This window comes from Ahaetulla prasina, chromosome 5 (assembly GCF_028640845.1).
Source record: "Ahaetulla prasina isolate Xishuangbanna chromosome 5, ASM2864084v1, whole genome shotgun sequence".
NCBI lineage: Eukaryota > Metazoa > Chordata > Lepidosauria > Squamata > Colubridae > Ahaetulla > Ahaetulla prasina.
Window position 1 is genome coordinate 57,687,200 of NC_080543.1, and position 21,910 is coordinate 57,709,109.

Consider the following 21,910-nt stretch of genomic DNA (forward strand, 5'->3'; position numbering starts at 1 on the left):
TATTGGCCCCAAAGGAGGGAGTGCGTAACTTGGGTGTTCTCCTGGATGCACGGCTGTCGTTTGAAGATCATTTGGCAGCCGTCTCCAGGAGAGCCTTTCACCAGGTTCGCCTGGTTCGCCAGTTGCGCCCCTTCCTTGATCGGGATGCCCTATGCACAGTCACTCACGCTCGTTACCTCCCGCCCGGATTATTGCAATGCTCTCTACATGGGGCTCCCCTTGAGATGCACTCGGAGGCTTCAGTTGGTCCAGAATGCAGCTGCGCGGGTGATAGAGGGAGTCACACGTAGCTCCCATGTGACACCTTTCCTGCGCAGACTGCACTGGCTTCCTGTTGCCTTTCGGGTGCATTTCAAGGTCCTGGTAACCACCTTTAAAGCGCTCCATGGCTTGGGACCTGGGTACTTACGGGACCGCCTTCTGTTACCTCATGCCTCCCACCGACCCGTACGCTCGCACAGAGAGAGCCTTCTCAGGGTGCCGTCCGCCAGACAATGCCGGCTGGCGGCCCCCAGAGGAAGATCCTTCTCTGTGGGGGCCCCCACTCTTTGGAATGAAAACTCTGGTTTAAACTCTGGTTTACGTCAAATACCTGACCTTCGGACTTTTCGCCGCGAACTGAAAACATATCTGTTTGTTCGTGCGGGGCTTTCTTAAATTGTTTAGTTTTAAATTCTAAATTTCTCTCTGGTTTTAATTGGGGTTTTTAGATTCTTAATTATTTTAATTTCGGCCACACTGTATAATAAGTTTTTTTATTTTAAACTGTATATTGTTTCTTTTTACTCTGGCTGTACACCGCCCTGAGTCCTTCGGGAGAAGGGCGGTTTATAAATCTAATAAATAATAATAATAATAATAATAATAATAATAATAATAATAATAATAATAATAATAATAATAATAATAATAATAATAATAGTTTCATACACTTTTTCAGGTCCTTAGCTTCTTTCAACTGGAACAAATGAAACCAACTTCCAGAAATGTAATTTTATTGGGAAAAGGAAAATTAGAAGTAATGACAAAAAATAAGTATAATCAGTCTAATAAAATATATCACATTTTAGACAGTTCATTGCAGTCCAAACTTCAAAATCACAGAAACCTGGGAACTCAGATAAACAATAAGCCAGAGGTTGACCAGATTAGCTCAGACAAACACCTAGGATTTGCATGTCTTCTTTTGCCTATAGAGCCAGCTATGACCCCTACATAACCCCTACATGATAGGAATCTGACAACAGCCAATAGAATACATGTTCTTGCACAGGAACAGGAAGCTCAAAAACAAAGCCCAAAGAAGGTATAAACACCGCCCCCCGCCCCACTCTCAACTCCATTTTGTCAGTTGCACCAGAACCATAAACACTGTTGGTTCTGTTCATCATTAAACCATCTTTCCAGTCAGCCTCCATGTTTCCAGTGTCTTTCTCCCAACTTGGAACTGAACCAGATGGATATTTCTTCCAACACTACTTTTCTTTTTCTGCAAAGAAAAAGCAGAAAGTTACTTTAAGAAAGAGATTAAAGTGTTAATTCAAAATATAACTATGAAAAATACTTTGTTACAAGTTAAAATAAAAATACCTTGTTACAAGTTAAAAAAATTGGGTGACCTAGATTATGTTCAATGCTACTTTTCTTATAGATATGCTTTTAAGAAATGGGAAACACCATACTTCTGTATTCATTAACCCCAATTCACATCAGATGGTTGAAAATGCTTTTTATGTATGTGTAAACAATGCTTTGGAATAACAGAATGAAAGATCTGTCTACATTTTATTTGCTGTTCCTCTTCATTTGTTGTCTTTGAGTAAATTACCTTCAGAAAGAGAAATTTAATCAGAAACTGAGACTGAAAAATGGTATGTACAGTTTGGTAACTGAAAGTATCTTATTTGGTTTCAGTTTGTGAGTCATAGTTTTAGGCAAGAAACTGAAGTTCTCATAGTATACAAATATTCCATCACTTCTAAAAGTAAATATAAGTACATCCTGATACGATTTTAACTTCTTTTTAACTGTTTACATACAAACATACTGGTATGTACCATATTGTAACACAAAGTGTGATTATTTATTGGCGTACCATTATCCATACAATATGCTATAACATCTTGTGTCTGAATTTTTAACAATATACAGAAGCCAGCCATATAAACTTTGTATTCTCTGGAATACCTCCAAATCCATGCTTCTAATCAATGTTTTAAAAAAACACAGAATAGGAAGTTATGTCTCAAAGCAAATAATCACTTCCATGGATGTTTAGAAAATTAATGTATGTTACAGTGAAATGTTTTGAATAGGGAAATGTGAAAAATTAATCCCAGATTTGGTTCAAGTACTGTTTAAAGCAGGAGTGGGAAATTAAACCTTAGTGTGGCAGGTTTGGAATTTTGAGAGAATCTGGTAGGTTAAATGATTGTCACGGAAAGTTATCTATTCACAAAATGGCTAATGGTCGACAGTGGAACAAACTGCTACCAGTGATGGCAAACACACCTTTGTTGGACGTGCTGAAACAGGGATGGAAAATTATCGCAAGATCTCAAATTGACCATCAATTGTGTTGTAAATGTTGTACCTTGATGAACGTATCTTTTCTTTTATGTACACTGAGAGCATACGCACCAAGACAAATTCCTTGTGTGTCCAATCACACTTGGCCAATAAATTCTATTCTATTCTATTCTATTCTATATAAAGGATATTGTAATAAAAGGGACATTGATAAATGTTAATGTCCAAGAAACAAGGTAAAGAAAGCTTAGATAACATATCTTCTAGAATTTCTTTCCATCTTCTTTAGCCTCAAAAGGTGCTATGCTTGCGTGTTTGTGTATGCTGAGAAGCATGGATTGGGCCAGAGGTGGGCTTCACATAATTTAACAACTGATTCGCCCCAGCACCGAAAATGTGGGTGCGCATTATATGGATTTAATAAACAGGATGAATGATATGCTGTAAAGAGGTTGTCTATTCTTTATAGATTGTTTATTAACATCCCAAGGCATTTTTCCCTCTTCCCTTTGGTTTCTAAAAATGTATCCAGAAGCCTAATTTTGGATGATAAAATTAGATTGCAAATTCGTTAATGAAGACAGGAATAGATAATTTGAATTAACTTTGTATTTTGGAGACAAACTGCTGATAGCTGTTCAGTTGTCTCAGAAGCATGTCTAGACAAGAATCTTTTACAATATTTTATTGAGAACATCAAGAGATTCAATGCCATTTCTCAGAGGCTATATAAATCAGTGCATCTGCCACACTACATCTGTTAATTACCATAGCTAATTAACACAGGAAATTCTGGGTCACATCTTACTGCTGATTGGTTTATGGTTAACATCTAATGTAATTATTTCTCCCTTCTCACCATTTCTCATTCACTTCCTCCATAACAGTGATTGTTATTTTGCTTTAATTAAAAATACTGATTTAAAACCTATCCACAATTCCAAGATCTTATGAGAAAAGGATACAGATATTTAAATATACAGAATTCCTGAACACATTGCTTGATGTTACTTATGTTTTCCATTTAGGTCGATTTCCTCCATTTTAATTGATAAGGGCTGGAAGTATACTAGAGAAGTTATTGCTCCTGGTTTGAAAAAGTAAAGATTCCTTTTAATGCATTATTCCATTTGATTAAAATTAGCACTGATCTGTATATTTCTACAACACACAATCCTTCTATGAAGCCCTTAAGAAAACAAATAGTAATATTTTCAGCAACTTTTGTCATTTAAGTTTAAATAGTCAAATGACTAAAACTTTCTATATTTGATTGGTAGGTCACGTCCATAGCTTATGTTCTGAATCTGGAAGGTTCAGGACGTAACGTTCTCTATTTGTATCAATTTTCGGGTCTTTTTTTTTTTTTGCCAGATTCTAAGCTTTTAAGTTCGGCTCACCGCTAGTATTTCTAAGATGCTCCTGGGATTCTTTGGCTTACTAAACCAGGGTTTCGAAATCAGGACAACCACTAGATGGCCATACACTTAAAGCCAGTTCCAAGTCTCATGCTGCAATTAATGGGTGTTTTCGCTTTACTGAATTAGGAGATAGCGCGCAAGACTGCGTCCCACCAGATTTATATCATGGAAAAGCTATTGGGCGATAGTTCCATTACCGAGCGATAGATTGTTTAACGAATGAAGCGCTTCCTTGGGTGACAGGAGAGAAAGAAGCACAGATCGAAAGGGAAATGCGAACAGTAGATACAAAAGACTCGATAGCCGATGCGTTCTACAGGCGGTCAATTGGAAGAAGAAGAAGAAAAAAACTCCCTAGTTCTCAACACAGATAAGGAAAGCGAAGGAAAAACATACGTTTCCCCTTTGCAGGCCCCTCCCCGGAAGTACATTGAATTTGGGAAAGAGGAAGCTTCAGGTTGGCTGCGGCTTTTGTAGTAGAGTTAAAATGGCGGCGGTGCAGAATCAGAGTGGGATTCTTCTTAGTGCGGTGAGAGACGAAATACAATTTGGTTGTGGGTTTGCTTTGGTTTTTTTGGCCAGGGGAAAGAAGGGGAGGCAAAGGGAGGAGGGTTTCCTTTTGGGCCTGCCTGCCTTGCCAAGCAAAAGACTTGCAATGTGTTTGCAACCTTTTTTTTTTTTTTTCCTTCCTCGAATTGGGGGTGGGGTGGAGGGAAGGTTTCTTCTCCAGTCTCGAATCCCGCTTTCTTTTCTGGTTTTATCGTTCGTGTTACGGATCTGGCAACGTTGAAAAATGGAAGAGGAGTTGCTTGATTGATTATATTGGTTTCCTTTTAACGGGTTTTGGCAATGAAGCCGTATTTGGTTTTCTGTTTTAGTCCCGGAGAGCCGCATCGCTGAGAATATTTTGATTCTGAAAAGTCTATGGCGATTCTTAATCATCCAGGTCAAGGTTGTCCCAGAGGTGCTTTTTCCAAAAGGCTACTGGAATTTCTTGATTTTTTTAAAAAAACATTTCGCTTCTCATCTGAACTGAAGAAGCTTCTTGGATGAGAAGCGAAATGTTTTGAAAGAAAAAACAAAACCAAGAAAACCCGGTTGCCTTTTGAAAACAATACCGTTTGGGAGTTTCATTCTTAAAGTTGTTATTGCCAATGGCTTAAATAATTTACATAGCTTTAAGAATTGTGTTAAAAAAGCAGATAAGGTCGATTTGAATAACTTCTTTATAGATCAAAAAGAGGATAAAGTGCATGAAATAGTATTTTCTGTTCGGATCTTGTATATGAACAGGACTTTTATTGGGAGACGGAGGTTAGATGATTATATTAGAATTTTACTTGCAATCTCATCACAATTAGTACTGTTTCTTGTGGGAAATGTGATATGAAGACGAAAAACGAGAACTCAAGGAAGTAACCTATTTGGATATTGGAGATAACTTTCGGTTCTCTATAAAGTGAAACGGAGTCTACAACTACATGATCGCGTGGTTTTGTTTGTTAATACCAGGATTGCAATCTTTGGTATAAACACATGCAGCCGCCTTATCAATCCATTAGTGCAGCGTTTGGAATCTGATAGTGACTTGCTGCAGTTTCGAGGCAATAATGTTTTCTTGTCATGTTGTCCAAGAGCTTTTTTTTTATTTTAATTTTTGTGTGATTTTTGCGTCAGAAATGTTTATTTCATGCCATGTGACTAAGAAGGACTTTGAATCAAAATCATACAGAAACCAGTAAGTTTCATTTGTGATAAAGCAGTAAAAGTGTAAGTGATAAAACAATAATAACCAAATCGTTAACAGTGTAAGTGTAAAATCCACAATAATGAGATTAAAAACAATGGCACTATTAATTGCTTGGGAAAATAAGCATGAATCTTTTTTTTTTGAAAATTTTTTATTTTAAACAGAAAAAAAGAAAACTCATCAAATCAATTTCATTACAACGTGCTGCATGGGTGTTAGCATATCTTCCTGTGCATTCACAGAATAAACATCTCTTTCATACATATATCTTATATTTATCGTTAATAACATATCTTTCCATCTAACCAATTATAAAATAAATCCCATATTTTATAGTATTGCTTATCTTCTTGCTCTCTGATTTCAAATGTTAATTTACTCATCTCAAGCATGAATCTTAAGTATACTACATACATTTTGTTTGCTTGAATACTGAGCTGGCCACAGTATTTTGTGGAGATAGTTGCAAGGTACAGGAAGTTCTCAACTTACAACTGTTGATTTAGTGGCTGAAATTACAGCTGCAGTAAAAAAAGTGATTTATGACTGTTTTTCACATATATGGCCATTCCAACATCTCTGTGGTCATGTGATCAAAACTCAGATACATGGCAACTGATTCATACATATGAGGATTGCAGTGTCCCAGGATCATATGATCATCTTCAGGCAAGCAAAGTCAGTGGGGAAGCCAGATTCACTTAACAACCATGCAACTAACTTAACAACTGCAGTAATTCACTTAACAACTGTGGCAAAAAAAGGTTGTAAAATGGAGCAAAACTCATGTAACAAATGTCTCAGGAACAGCTCAGTTTTGGTCGTAAATTGAAGATTACCTGTATTTGATACCTGGATATCTTATTTAAATCTTCTCTGTCTTACTAACAAGCATTATATGAAAGCACTGTTGTAATAGCTACAGGCCCATTTGATAATGACCATAGGATACTGAAGATTGCAAGTGTAATATACAATAAGAGCAGTAAATGGTAAAGAGCATGAATTCAGATGAAACAAAGAAAAATACTGTAAATTGGCTTTCTGTCTGTGAAAACTAAGGAGAGGAAGCCGGTAATAAACGTAAATGAAGATTTGTTTGATCTTGTTGAGATAAATTGATGCAGGAAATAATTGATGCATTTTTAATATGAATTAAATGATTAAATTCTATGATAGAAAATATGAATATGTACTCCTGGCTACTATACTTTCCTTCCTGACCAAAGGCAAGCTCACCTGACCAATAACCACCCAAGACACAGTGAAAACCTCCTTGTTTTGTTTATTGCAACGAACAGGGAGAGAAGCTATCAAAACTTGGTTCTCTCCAAAATTTATCATCTCAAATCAACATCTTTATAGATTCCTTGCACAAGTTGCCCATCCTTTCTCTTTCCCAATGGCTGAGATACTATGATATTACATTGTCTCCAACTGCCTTCTGCATATTTCCTATTTTCTCCAAATATATTAAATCATACATCACATGTGCATTTAAATGAGCAGACAATAAATGCAAGTTGTGTCAACTAATACTCAATGATTTATTGAGCATGCTCTGTTAACTTGTTTTGAGGTCAGGGATGTTTTATGGCTTCTTAGAACACTAGATTTTTTACTGTTATTTAGTTTTAGTTTTGGCTTTCCTGTTAGCCAATTCTTTTAGTTTTGGCTTTCCTATCATTTCATCTTACAATATTAAGTTTTGAAGGCCATTCAATCTTATCATGAAGTAATATCATTTGATTATTGTTTAAACATGTTTTATAGTTGCTGATGTTGTTCATTTCAACAAAGGTAATATTGCATTTGTAGAAAAATTGCACAATAGTTTGAAAGAATTTTATCTAGGCAAATAAGTTACCCCATTAGATGAAAAGAATAAATGAATGGACACAAGATAAGTCAAAAGGCTGTTGAAATATTTGACACCCAATAGTGACTGAAAGTAATGACAGTTTGAGAAGTATTTCCTAGGAAAAAAATCTGTTCAGTCCTAAATCTATTTGTGTGTGCATATGAAACCAGAATGAATCTAAAAACAAGTTTTTGTTTATGATGATGATTAAATTAGCAATGTTGATACAGGTAGAAGTTCTGAATATGTCATAGACTAGTGTGTGAGACTAAACTATAAGCTTTATAAATGGATCAGCACTGAGCTAGGAGTAAACAGGCATGTGTGGTGGTGTCCCCTTGATTGTTTAAATAATTTATAGATTCATGTTTTAGAAAATGCTTATGATAATATTAGAAGTGAAAGCACTAAAATAGGTTACTGAAGAGTACATAGAAAAACTAGAGGGTAGTGCAAGATCAGAAGATGTAGTGCAAGATGTGGAAATAATTTATTTGCAAGGATTGTTACATTGATTGTCATTGTGCATCTACATTTAGTTCTTTTCCTTTCTCTTATGTGGTACCCTTCATTTTTAAGCATATTATTTCTTATTCCTTTTATATACTTTCAATTGCTTTTTCAAAAGGAGTGGCCTGATGAATGGCCTTGTATGCATGGAAAGTAAAATTATTTAGAGAGAACAATTCTGTAGATGGGACACTGAAATGACATCCGAAAGTATGAAGTCTAAGGAAGGAATGTCAGATTTAATTTTCCAAACTGACCTTAATCATTGCCCTGGAAGGGGATATTTGTCACCAACCTATAGTTGTGTATATATCTGTATAACTACTATACAGTAGTTAATATATCCTCCTTCGTATTCAGAATTATACTTGCAGAATACAAGTATAGTATTGTCGTGTCCCACCCCCACTCTGACGAACTTGGCAACGAAGTCTCTGCAGCTTGCCAAGTTCCTTCGAGGTTTATCAGGGCAGGCAGGAGTCCAAGTTGTGACTTCAGTGATAGGGTCCGGTATCAGCAAACTAGATAAGACTTTGCTTGACTCAAGGTTGGAATGCCAAAAGCAGGTCCTTTGTATAGGCTGTGGGGTGTGGCTCCATGACTCAGCATTTATTCAGGCCTGCCCCACCCTTCCTTCTGTTGGCGTCACCTCTCAGATCTCCGGAAGCGAGGTTCCACCTACTCTGAATTGTCTTTAGTTGGATCTGCTGTCAGCATCTGGGAAAGGGTGGGGTCAGAGGGAGTAGGCCCGGGTAATTCTACCACCTGGCTGACTTCCTGCTAGGAACACACGCTGTACGAGTGAGGTTTATTGGGCTTCTCCTTTCACTCCTTGAATCCCCTCTGGGCATGGGGCCAGGGCTGGGGGCTGAAGGCATGACAGGCCGTTCATCTTCATTATCAGGCTCGGAGTCTGATAAAAGGCCCGGTTGGGGCCCGGCTAAGGAGAGGGGGGAGGACGAGTCACAACAAGTATTCTGTTAAAGGTTGGGCTGTTTTCTCTGCCTCGTACATTTTACTGACTCTGAGGTTTGGATCAAGAAAGAATCTTGCCCCAAAGGAATAGTGTTATGTTCTTTTTTCACAATATTTGCAATTAATGTAACTGGAATGTGCATTAAAGCTATATAGTTAGTGGAGCTAGGTTATTAATTTTAATCTCAAGGAAATATCTGAATTGTATCTAACGCAAACTATTAAAGACTAGTTCATTGTCACAATTAAATCTGTGTTATTGTCTTAGAATATTCAGTCTTATAAAAAGAGTAGATTACATAATCTCCCATCTATCCATCCTTCTCAAAAAGTGTCAGAAAATTGTGCCACACAATTTTTTTTATCCCTGTACATTTTTTTTGTTGGAATTGGATAGGGGCAATAATCTTAGAAAGCTTAATTTACTGTGTTGTATGTCATACTTTTATGATTTATACTTATTGCACATAGATAGTACAGTACCTATAATGGCTTCCATCCAGTTAGTGCTCATAAAATTCAGTAATTAATATTAAATGCACATGCCAAGTTCTCAGAACGTTATTAACTTTCACAGAATATTGGAGCTTTCACAAGAGACCTCAAGGTGACAATGCTAAGACACATGAGATTTCAGCCATTTTTATATTTATACCATTAGACACCCTTCATTTGAAAACAATGTTCAACATTTACTTTTTGAATTGCAGTATTTCCTTTTGATGTTGCCATCACATTCCATGAGCACCTCCTTTTTTCCATTTATTTATCCATTCTATCAGTTATATCCCAATGCAATCCATATATAGGGTCTTAGCAACTTTTTTACTTCTAAATCAAACCTCAATCAAATCCTTTCAATTATTTTAGTTAGTGGCTGTGACCACATATTGTAAAAGCTTACTCTATATCAGGGGTCCTCAAAACTTTTTAAACAGGGGAACAATTCATGGTCTCTCAAATTGGTGGGGGTCCTTCTGAAATAAGGCTGGGGGGGCGTGGCCAATTTATTGTTATGGATTTTTATGTTTTACATCTAGTTTTTATATAGTTTTATCTCACTGTTGTGTGCCACCCAAAGTCACCTTTAGTGAACTGCTCTCATCAGGGTCTAAGGCAAATATATTCAGAAGGACCCAAAAGCTAATGCAGCTTCTATAAAAGCATTTGCAGGACTGAACTATTCATATAAAAACCTGGGCGAGATTGCATCATTGCAGATATTCAAATACCTGGGAAGGAAGTGGGGATAAAACCTCACACAGGAAAGCCCATACAAATCCTGACCTTGAGTGAGACATAGACTGGTCACCTTATTTCAGAAGCTTAGTGGCATCTTTTATTTTATTGGAAGCTGAAAGGCTTTGTGATTAGCACAGTCCTCATATAAACCCCTTCCTCATAATATGAACTCACTGGTTCTGAAACATGAAGCAAATCTGTTCCTTCTTTAAAGACTTGAAGAGAAAGATTCCATTGCTTCTTATTGTCTCTTGTCGTGGCTCAGGGGTCTGCAACCTTAAACACTCCCTCTCATCTCTTTCTCTCTCCCTCTCTCTTATCTCCCTCTCCCCCCTCTTCTCTCCCTCATCTATCTTTCTCTCTCTTTCTTTTTCTTTCTCCTCCCCCCCAATGTCTCTGTCTGTCTGTCTCTCTCTCTCTCCTCCCCCCCTTGTCTCTGTGTCTCTTCTCACTCTTCAGGAAAGACCTATGTGCTTTCCATGGGGTTTTTTGCTACCCGTTTTCTTTCTTCCTTTTGGAAATTGGGGCTTGCTGAGGAATGAGCGATGGAGGCTTCATCCCTCCTCCTCTCACGACCCCCTTGGCGCTGGGAGGGTGTGCACAAGAGGGGAGGAAGGAAGCCTCTGCTGCTCATTCCTGAGCAAGCCCAGATTTCTAAAAGGAAGAAAAAAAACTGGGTAGCGAAAAGCCCCAAGGAAAGCATGCAGGGCTTTCCGAGTGAGAAGACACACAGATACACACGCACACACAGGGAGACTGGCTGATGGGTGAGGGCCAAATCTGTCTCTTCCCCCCCCCCTTCCTGACTGGCAGGGAAATAGCAGGCAGCTGTTGTGACCCAGGCCCAAGTAGGTAGTAGGAAACTCAGTCAGTGAAAAAACAAACAAACTTTATTTGAACAGCTGAGAATTACTTCATTCCCAGCGTAAATTAAATTAAATTAACTAAATTAAAGCAAATTCCTCCCAACACAAATTCCTCGGTCCTATCGCAAACCTTGGTCCAGTTAGACAAACTGCCAAAAGCCTTTCTTGGCAAACTTTCAGAAGTCACAGACACAAAAAATAAATGCAAGACGTAGACGAAGAAGAAGATGAAGCTCCCAACTTTGTTTTCTGGCAAAGGCCAAATGCCATTGTTGGTCTGTTTTAAGCCTTATGGGAGGGGCCAATCATCTCTTGGCCCTACTCTTGAGTTGTCCTCCTTGCTCGAGCTGCTCTTTCCTTCTGGCAGTTCTTCTCATGCGTGCATTAGGAAGAGGCTCCTCCTGTTCCTCTGCCTCACTGCTATCAGTCTCTGGTGGCTCTGGAGTCTGCACCTCAATCTCCGATGGCCCTGGCTCCATCTCAGCCTAGTCGCTGTCCGACTCCGTTGCCAGCTCTGCAGGCTGCTGGCAGACCACAATAGTGGCTACTTCCAGGTTTGCTCTCTGCCCCAAGAAAGAAAGAGAGTTGCCAGGGGCCAGTGGAGCAGGGAATGGGCTTCCGGAGGAGGAGGGGATCCAGTCTGTCCCAATGTGAAGTGTGCTAGCTTTAGCTGTGCTGTTCAAGGCGCTGCAAGAGCAGCAGGCAGGCATGGCGGGGGCATTGGGTTTCCCTCCCGCCCCACACCAAAGGAAAGCCAGCCGGGCTTCTCCTTCCCTCCTATCCTTCCCCTTGCTCCCTGCTACCCACTAAATCCTACTTTGGGTCTGGAAATGCGTCTTCTGACCCTCGGGTGCTCGCCGCAACTCTGCGCTCCTCCAGGCCCAGCTTGCTGGGGGGGATGAGCCCTGGCACCTCTGCTGCCACCTCCAGCCATCACTGCCCGGGGAAGGCACAAGCAACAGAAAGTATTCCGCTGTGACAGCCAGGCCATCCAACTTGCCAATGGGGGTACTTTTGCCCGGCTATCACCCCACCCCTGGGCTGTTGTGTTTGATACTCGGCAGGGGAGGGAAGTGGTTTCCCACGCCACCCCCTTCTTTCCCTTTGCCCCACCAACAAGGGAGGAGGAAAGACAAGCTTGGGGAATGGCCCCCACCCTGCAAGATCCACCCCGCCATTCTCTCCCACCTGCTAGCCCACCAGCTGAGCACAGTGGGTATGGAGCGTGTCTCTTGTCGTTTGCAGGCAGCTGCAGTGAGTTTTGCAAGCCCTGCGGGCTGAAAAGTGAGGCTGATGGCGCTCAGCCCCTCCCCCAGCCCGCATCTTCACCTGGACTCTCCACAGCACAGCTACTGGGGACAGCCAGGGACCACATGACTGTGCCACCGGCATCGCCCCTACACCAGCCCTCACTCACCCCACCAGCCCACACCCTTCAGCCTTAACTTAGCAGTGGGTAGACCCTCATGTGCTAGAAGATAAAGGCGACAGCTGGGAAGGGTGGAGCGGGGCTTAATCACCACTGCGCATGGGTCTGATAGATTGCATCAGCAGGCCAGATCCATTCCACGGGCCGTAGTTTCAGGATGCTTGCTCTATATTGTCCCAAGAAAAGCAGTTCCCTTGAAACTTATATCCAAGACCAAGAAGAATATTCTAGAAGGAAGTTAGAAAAAAAATAAAAAATATTGTCTTTCTCCTTCCTTCACAAACAGCTTTTGGGTCATCTCATGTTATACAAATGTAAGCCAGCTAGCAATCACAGCTGATTCATAAGCCATTATTTTAAAACCCTGAATATGCTTTGAGTAATTAAAGTATTTCAACTTCTTGTGTAACTTTTTAAACTAGTTAAGTACAAACAATAGCTAATATTTACAATGTTATTTGTAGGCAAATCTTTGCAGCCTTTGAGAGCAGGTAAAGTTTATATTGCAGAAAGAGTTTTAAATAAAATGTTTTGTGTTAACCATTAATTTTTTTTTTCATTTCAGTTGTGTCCCAAATTTTTGCATACAAACTCAACCAGTCACACTTGGCCTTTCAGCGCTGTGGCTGAACTTATAGGTATGTGAACAGTATTCTACCTACTCAGTTGAAGCTTTTATGTTATGTACAATGCATTTCTGTATGTAGTTCAATAATATCTGTTTTCAGACATCTTTGGAAGTCATAATCTACTTATTCTAACTTCAGAACTCATAATTTACCCTGTTTCTCTGAAAATAAGACATCCTCTGATAATAAGCCCAATCGGGCTTTTGAGTGAAGAATAAGCCCTCCTGAAAATATTTAAACGCATGCGCAGCCAGTCCACGCCATTTCCTGTGGTTAGGGTTAGGGAGACAGAGCTGGAAGTCAGGTAATATGGCAAGAGGAACCCGTCTTGCTCCACGCGCCCCAAAATAATACCTCCCCGAAAATAAGGCCAAGCACTTATTTTGGGGTTCAAAAAAATATAAGACAGGGTCTTATTTTGGGGGAAACACAGTAGTTATTCTTTATATTGTAGATTTGCTGTTAATTTTTATTGACCTAAACTATACAGTAGAATTTTTAATGAACATAATTTCAGCAAGTGATTTTATGTTTTAAAATTTACATAACCGCACATCTAACCAAAACAATTCTGGATGGCAAACTAAGTGGTTTGTCATTGCCTTCTCCCATTGTTTTCATGATTTCTAGTTCCCTCTTCACCTAGATCAGGGGTCAGCAACCTTAAATACTCAAAGTACAACTAAAGTTTGGCTCTCAGGTAGTTCAAAGACCTGTTATATCAAAGGAAAGAAAAGTGTGCTAGAAGAGCAAATGGGGTGGGGAAAAGAAACCAGGACATGGAATGCCTGATGGGTACAGAGATGAGACTGGCTCCTGGGGCATCTTCCCTTCAACCCTAGCAGTGCCCTGGGAGACCTCTTTGAGTTAAGAGGACAGCAGAGAAATACATTTATCTGAAATTTAAATCATAGGACACATAACAAGGAACTCTGTCAGGGAGAATGCACACCTCTTTTATGACCTGTCACCACTTAGTTTCAATGTGAGGAATTTCAATCACTTTTCACAACTTGACTTCTCCCTAGTGGCACTGGATTTCTTTAACAGCATAACTCAGAAATGATGGGAGTGTAGTGCAGTAGCCTCTGGAGGGCCATTACATCCTTATTCTTTCCTTCTTTTCCCTTCTTTCCTTCCTTCCTTCTTTCCTTCCTTCCTTCCTTCCTTCCTTCCTTCCTTCCCTTCCCCTCCTGATTTCTCCTTCCTTCCTTCCTTCCTTCCTTCCTTCCTTCCTTCCTTCCTTCCTTCCTTCCTTCCTTCCTTCCTATCTTCTCTGATTTCACCTTCCTTCCTTTAATCCCATATATTATCATTCATTATTGTTAGTATTTATTAAAGAGTGCTATGTAGCTTAGAAGCTCTCAGCAAAAATAACAGCAACTGTTGTTCGTGGCTGAAGCTATCCCGGGCTGTTATTTACACACACACCCTTACACCTATTTTTATTCCCTTCTAAGAGAGAGGGAAGAAGAGACCCAGGCAGATCTCTCTCTGAATAGCCTCCTGCACAAATTTCTACTGATTTCCTCTCCGATCCTCCAATGAACAGATCCACCCCCCTTTTTGGACTCTGGATCACCAGGCCTTTATTTTCCCCATTTATTGGGGGAAATTGGATTTTTATTGGGTCTTCCCCTGCCCATGCCAAAAGGAAAGACAGCTGGGCCTCTCCTCCTAGAAGCCCCCCTACCCTTCCCCATGCTCCCTTCCCCCTACCTCCCCACTCAATCCCACTTTGGGACAGAGGAGTGGACGCTGGAAATGCGTGTTGGGGTGATATTGGAGTGCACCTTCTGACCCTCCAGTGCTTAGCCCGCAACTCTCCGTGCTCCTCAAGGCCCAGCTTGCTGAGGAGGGGACAAGCAGTCCTGATGCCTCCACTGCCCCCCCACAAGCCCCAGCCATCACTGCCCAGCTTCCTCAAAGGCACGGCGCATTTCAAAGTCAGCAGCTTGTATCTAGAGGTGCCGAACCTAGTGTCCCACTGTGAGAGCCGAGCCAAGCCTCTCCACTGTTGGCACTTCTGCTGGGTCAGAAATGGAGGCACTTCTGCTGGGTCAGCCCCACCCCCCACTGGGCTTTCGTACTCAGGGCTCAGCCGCCCCTTCTTTCTCTTGGCCCCACCGACGAGGAAGGAGGAAAGCCAGGCTTGGGGGATGGCCCCCACCTTGCAAGATCCGTCCCCACCGTTCTCTCCCAGCCCTCTTTGCTGGCGGCAACAAGAAATGTATGTAGAATGAAAGCGGAATCCTGTTGCTGTACAAAGGCAAGTACAGGGGCTCTTCGCTCCTGCACTAAGGCTCTGGCCATTGCCACGACAGGGCAACAGCTCTTTCAGCCCTCTGCCATGACAGGGAGCCGCAGCAGAGGGATGAAGAGCCGCATGTGGGTCTGGAGCCGCAGGTTGCCGACACCCAACCTAGATGATTTCAGAAAGCTAAAAATTATTTTTTTTATTTGATTGTAATGATAAAGTATTTTTTTGTTTACACAAAGTCTATTTTATTTTTATATTTTTAGCATTACAACTAATCGATGCATATACAACTGGAGAGGAAAAGTAGTTAAGTAAATCATCATGATAATCCTAATAATACCTATGCATTTTTCTTTTAGATAATGCATATGACCCTGATGTAAATGCTAAACAGATGTGGATTGACAAAACAATTATAAATGAGAATGTATGTTTAACGTTCATGGATAATGGGAATGGTATGAATGCAGATAAATTGCATAAGATGTTGAGGTAAGCAAGGTTTCCTTCCTATTCATGTGGAATACATCTTAGAATCTAAAAATATGATTATATATAGTTAGTCCTCGACCAGAACTGAATTCAGAATTTCTGTTGCTAAGCAAGACAATTGTTACGTGAGTTTTGCCCATTGTACGAACTTTCTTGCCACAGTTGTTAAGTGAATCACTGCATTGGTTTAATTATCACAGTTATTAAGTGAATCAGGCTTCCCCCACTGACTTTGCTTGTCAAAAGGTCACAAAAGGTGATCACATGACCCCAGGATATTGCAAAAGAGTTGCTGTGGCTTAGCAACTTAAAGATGCTTGACTTACTGGCTCTAGAACATACTCACCTTTAAAAATTAGAGGAAGGGACAGATAACCATCTAACCAAGATGTGTAGCTTTATCCTGCTATATTTTGAATCTTTGGTATAAATACAATATACAGTGTGGACCTATTTTGTCATTTTCAGATTATATAATTTATAATGTATTATAGCAATATTGTTAGACATCAATTTTACCAACAGGTGCTTCTAAAATGTAGTTGTTAACCAGGATTAAAGTTGCATTGTATTTCAGGTTAAAAGAAGAATATTCACTTGGCTATTTAATTCTTATATGAGCAATGTAACATTAACATTTTTTTCATCTTTCCAAACCCATTTCAGTTTTGGCTTCAGTGATAAAGTTACACTGAATGGCCACGTTCCTGTTGGATTGTATGGAAATGGATTTAAATCAGGATCTATGCGGCTGGGAAAAGATGCAATTGTTTTCACCAAGAATGGAGATGTCATGAGTGTGGGCCTATTATCACAGACATTCTTGGAAATTACAAAGGCAGAACATGTAATTGTCCCCATAATATCTTTCAACAAGAACAATATCCTTTTGGTGCCTTTTTTTCTAAAGGAAATCGATGATTAAAATTTGTATATATCCAAGCACATATACTTTTTTTTACAGGTTCTTTAACTAAAAATGCTGCATTGAGTTATGTAAAATGTATATAGATAGTCATTCAAAAATAGGGCTTGCTCAAGAAATTTCACATCTATTATTCATTGAACTTGGAGAAGGATTGCTTTCACGCTGATAATTTTTGGTTTGATGTATTAATGGCCAAATCACTATAAAGTCAATGCAAAATTTCAATGTAGGTATTACTCCTAAACTGGCTTTTTAATATACTTAATACCAGTCATGATTGCATCAATAAAAGGTCAGTGACATAGTATAGGTAGCTAAGAAAGAATAATTGCATTTAGGGAAATGTTCAGTTTATTCTAACAACTCATAAATTCCTCTGATTTTGATGTGGAGGGGCACACATTCAACTGGAGGTTACTTAAGTGAATAGAAAAAAGAGAGCATGTGTTTGTATAGTTATCTCTACATTTGATTATTATTATTAGTTCTTTGGAGGAAAAGAAAAATATAAAGTATGGTCATGAGTGTATATGTACTTATGTGAGAACAAATTCTAATTAAAATACTTAGTATTAGGCCTAGGAAAGGGAGTAAAGAGTTAAGTTTCATCTTTAACTTATCTATATCACCATGAATTGCCCCACGGAGTTGTTGGAAAAATAGATTATGTGCTTATTTTATCCCAAAGAATAGAAAAGCTGAAGAGTTATATTCATAATTTAAATGATAGTTTTCTGTGTATCCCAATGCTATATTTCATAACAAGTTTTTTGAATACTATGTATCCTCAAACTCCCAAGGTGCCTCCCTATGTATCTCCCAAACATGGCTCCAAATTATTCTTAATACACTTTGGAGGCTTAAAAATAGCAAATTTTAAACATGGCTCTTCATGCATATTTACTCATACAAATATAACAACTGAATTGTCCATAATATCTTGGCATGAAGACATCTGTACATCATGAAAAACCACATAAACCAAAATTGTTTTGAGAGGCAACAAAACCATAATTTCTTTTGCAGATTCTTTTTTTGCCTTCTCTTTATTACTTTCTTTTTTTGGGGGGGGATGATTTCTAATTCTATACCTTATCCTACTTGCAATCCTGTGACAATGGAAAACTCCTTTGCTGACTCTTTTGCCCATATTAATGAGCAATCTGTTAGCCAAAGATGCTTGTTACTTTCCAAAATGCAGATTAAACTAAGGAATGGGAAAGGAAAATTCCAAATCTGGAAGTTGTAGTCTGCCTGTTTGCCTAACACAGGTAATAAAAACGAGTTGCAAGACCCAGAGGCAGTGCTTCATATTGATTTTTGTCATGCATATCTAGTAGCAACAGCTCCTGGTGCAGTTAATTTCTCGAATAATAGTATTTATTTTACTAAACCAGCAAGGCTCGGAAACAATTCTAGAGCTGTTTCATAGGCAATTCAGAAGAGCCAGGAAAGCATCCGCAGTTAGTGCATATTTCAGGGTACAACTTTAAAAGTTGTTTTGTTAAATAAGACATAGACTTCAAAAGTATAGATATCATAATCTTTTATTACAAAAGATTGGTATGGTATGTAGATAAATTCTGCCAGCAAGCAGGATATTTGTAAACATTCAACCTACAGTCTTCATTTTCAGAAGACATGACATAAAATGTAAGAGGGGGCTGTGTCGAGGTGGTACTTTCTCACCCATATAACATGAGATTTCAGATTTGACATTCAATTTTTGCCTCAAAATTCGCTGTATATACTAGTGAGCTCAGTGTTGTGTGATCTACTTTGTAGGTAAAAGAGTTCGACTAAAAAAGATACAATTCTATGCCCACATATTAGAAGCAAAATCTGCCTCTTTGAAGTTCGGTGATTGCATTTGTGGAAAAGTTGAAAAACACAGGTCAGGAAATGGAATGAAGTATTTGAAGTCTTAATAGAATGCCGAGCATAAACATTTCACAATAAAATGCATTATCACATATCCCATATCCAGCATTCTAGAAATATATTCTGAAAAAAATGTGATTGCAGGTCTGCTCTTTGGGATAACGCTGCACTTAATATAGCCTTCCACCCTTATTTCATCTGATGGGCTTTTAAGAAACAAACAGGAAGAACCAGAAGTATAGAACAGGAATAAGCAAGTTAGAAAACTAAGGTGAAAGTACAATTACTATTTTATGGTTAAAAATCACATTGTAAATGTATACTCTGTGCCTACGTTTAAATATGTATGATGCAGACAGTAGTGCAAGAGCAAAGAAATATATAGGTTTTGGTCTTGTATTGAATGAGAGATTTCCACCATTATATTTACCAGCTCTTCCAGAACATAAGACCAGGTATCCAGATATCAGCAGAACTGAATCAGGGGTCCTTGGTGCTCTTTTGAGCTTGCTTGTTTTCTTGTAGACGTTTCATTACCATAACTAGGTAACATCCTCAGTGCTAGTAAGGAGTGCTGTTTGCTGTCAGTTTATATTCTGGTGGCTTGCTTGTCTGTGTGGGTGGGATGGTCTTAGGGATTCTTTGGTTGGGCTGTTTACTGATGGCTCTTTGGCAGAATTAAATCATTTTGATATTTGAGGTTTTTAAAACTGCAGGAAATGCTCATCAATTGCTGTCTTAATTCAGGAGTGATTCAGAAGATTTTAATAGACAAATTTTACAAAATTGATATGTCCTACATCCTTAACATATTTTACGGAAAGTGATGAAACCAGATGAATCAACAGCCAGTTTGAGGGCTATTTTGGACCATTCCTTGTTTTCCACTGAAGAGGAGCTCCTTGCAGAACTTGATGCAGTTATAGGAAAAAAAGGGACGCGGATTATTATTTGGAACCTTCGAAAGTAAGTGGAAATTTTAATGTTGATAATGCAATGTTATATACATTAATTTGTTAATGCTATATAAAATAAGGATGAGTTTGTATTTACATGATAAATTAATGTGGGAATGGATTGTACTCAGATTTATCTCAAAAATTCTTTAGGTAAAAGAATGTTAAAGAACGCAGTGATCTGAGTTTAAAACATTTAGAATTTAAAACTTCTATAATGTTTCAAAGTTAGATTTAAAAAAGCCATGAGTTGAGTTTTATCCCAGCCTCAAAACAAAACACACAAGATTTGTTCTGAGCTTCATACAAAATGGCCTGCTTTAGGAGACATTATTTCAAATTCTGAGAAGTCTCAAGTCCCATGATTGACTTATTCTTTTGAAAACGGTAATTGGCTTAGTTTTTGTTTTTGCCTCCAACATAAATTAGGGACTGATTTCAACTCTATCATCAGGAACTAGGAGAGAAAGAAGCAGTTATTTAATTATATATTCAGGTAGATAAATGCTGGATTTCAGCCACTAAAACATCTGGCTTAGATTGGATGCTATGTCTGTATGCAAATGCATGGAGAGAAAACACTTGTGTTGGGAAGTGCTCCCAAAAACAGGAGAAGTCTGAAAAGCAATTGTACCTCCAAGAAATACAGCTGTCTTTCCATTGCAAACACTGATATTTGGGGGATTTTCCTGATCTACTTTTTAATTTTGTTTTGCTGTTTAGGTCCATATTGTATTTTGCTTCGTTTATATTTCTCTGCAGTGCATAACATAACTTGTTAATATTTTTTTAAATAATGTACAACTTTTGCTGCATTTTTATAAGCAAGTAAGATCAGTATTGAATTATACAACTAGAACAGGGCTGTGGCCCACTACCAGGCTGTGGCCTATTCCGAACTGGGCCCTGCAAGTGGCGGGCCAGCGCATGTGCATGCACACAGCTCAATTTACACAAGTCGAGGTACGCATGTGGAACGGCCCACCAATTACATGGACCAGTTTCTCTCCCCCCCCCACCGCCGGGCTGCCAAGCCACAAAGGTTGGAGACCGCTGATCTAGAGTGATTCTGCTGCTTCGACATAGGCAGCTAAAGATTGTAAATAAGATGTGGGATATGGACTGCTAAGCTTACAACAGCCCTTCTACGCACTGCACTCAAAGATTTCCATCCAAACTTATGCACTGTGCATTTAGCTAACAATTTTAACAGGTCATGAAATGAGATTGTTCAATAGGGGACTTCCCTTGCTATTGTAAGGTTCACTTATTAATATGTCTAAGCTCATAACTGCCAATCAAGAGACTTAAACAGAGGCTTGAGTAAAATAGCATTTAATTCTGATCAGATTCAAATGGATAGTCATTCCAAACACAGAGATACATGCTAGGAAAGAAGCTACAAAGTCATGAGAGAAAGCAATGTCCTCTTATACCCAAAAGGTCATAAATCCTCAACTCTGGCATCTGCGTATTCTGGAATCTGGTTTGTAGGTTCCCATAGTAAAAGTCAGTGACTAATCTAACCCCTAGATTTATATGTAGTAATACAATCTAACCAAATAGTAAAGAATAGTAAAAGTCAGTGAATGTAATCTAACATCTTTCTGTAGTGTTATCTTTTCCGTTTGTCTTCCTAATTAGTCAACTAATCCCCAATTAAGACAACAAAAGGTGACAGCACAAAGGCATATAGATTGCTCTGATACCTTCCAGATACTCTCAAGATGAGGTATATGCCATAGATTACTCTGATACGTTCCAGATACTCTCAAGATGAGACATATGCCATATATTTTCAGGGTGATAATAATCCAGGAATTTAGTCAGTGTGACCTCAATAACCATCCATGATGGCATATTTATGTTCTAACCACAAAAGGGCACAATATATATGTCAGTGTTATACAAACAAGAGACCATGCAGGTATACAAGACATCAAATATCATTAGCAAGTTTTCTACTAATCCTAATTCTAGTATTTCAGTATATATGCTCCCTTCACTATAATAAAATCATAGTTGCTGTTTATACTTCTGCATTATGCTTCTTTTTACAGCATTGGCCCATGCAAAGACTGCTGTGCACTACACTGGTATTGCTGACAGGGTTTTCAATTTGTTAACTATAAAATGCAATTGTTATATTGATGAACTTTTGGATACATGTACTATACACCT

At 38.9% G+C, this 21,910-nt stretch overlaps 1 protein-coding gene across 1 annotated transcript in view; it reads left to right on the plus strand.

The window, feature by feature from the left end:
• The first annotated feature begins 4,264 nt into the window (after positions 1 to 4,264).
• MORC3 (MORC family CW-type zinc finger 3) overlaps positions 4,265 to 21,910 on the plus strand; it is a 40,188-nt gene continuing 22,542 nt past the window's right edge. The window contains exons 1-5 of the mRNA XM_058185656.1: positions 4,265 to 4,479; positions 13,149 to 13,221; positions 15,832 to 15,964; positions 16,631 to 16,845; positions 19,592 to 19,739. Of these exons, the coding sequence (XP_058041639.1) occupies positions 4,438 to 4,479; positions 13,149 to 13,221; positions 15,832 to 15,964; positions 16,631 to 16,845; positions 19,592 to 19,739 (611 nt within the window). The 5' untranslated portion in view covers positions 4,265 to 4,437. The remainder of the gene's footprint in view (positions 4,480 to 13,148; positions 13,222 to 15,831; positions 15,965 to 16,630; positions 16,846 to 19,591; positions 19,740 to 21,910) is intronic.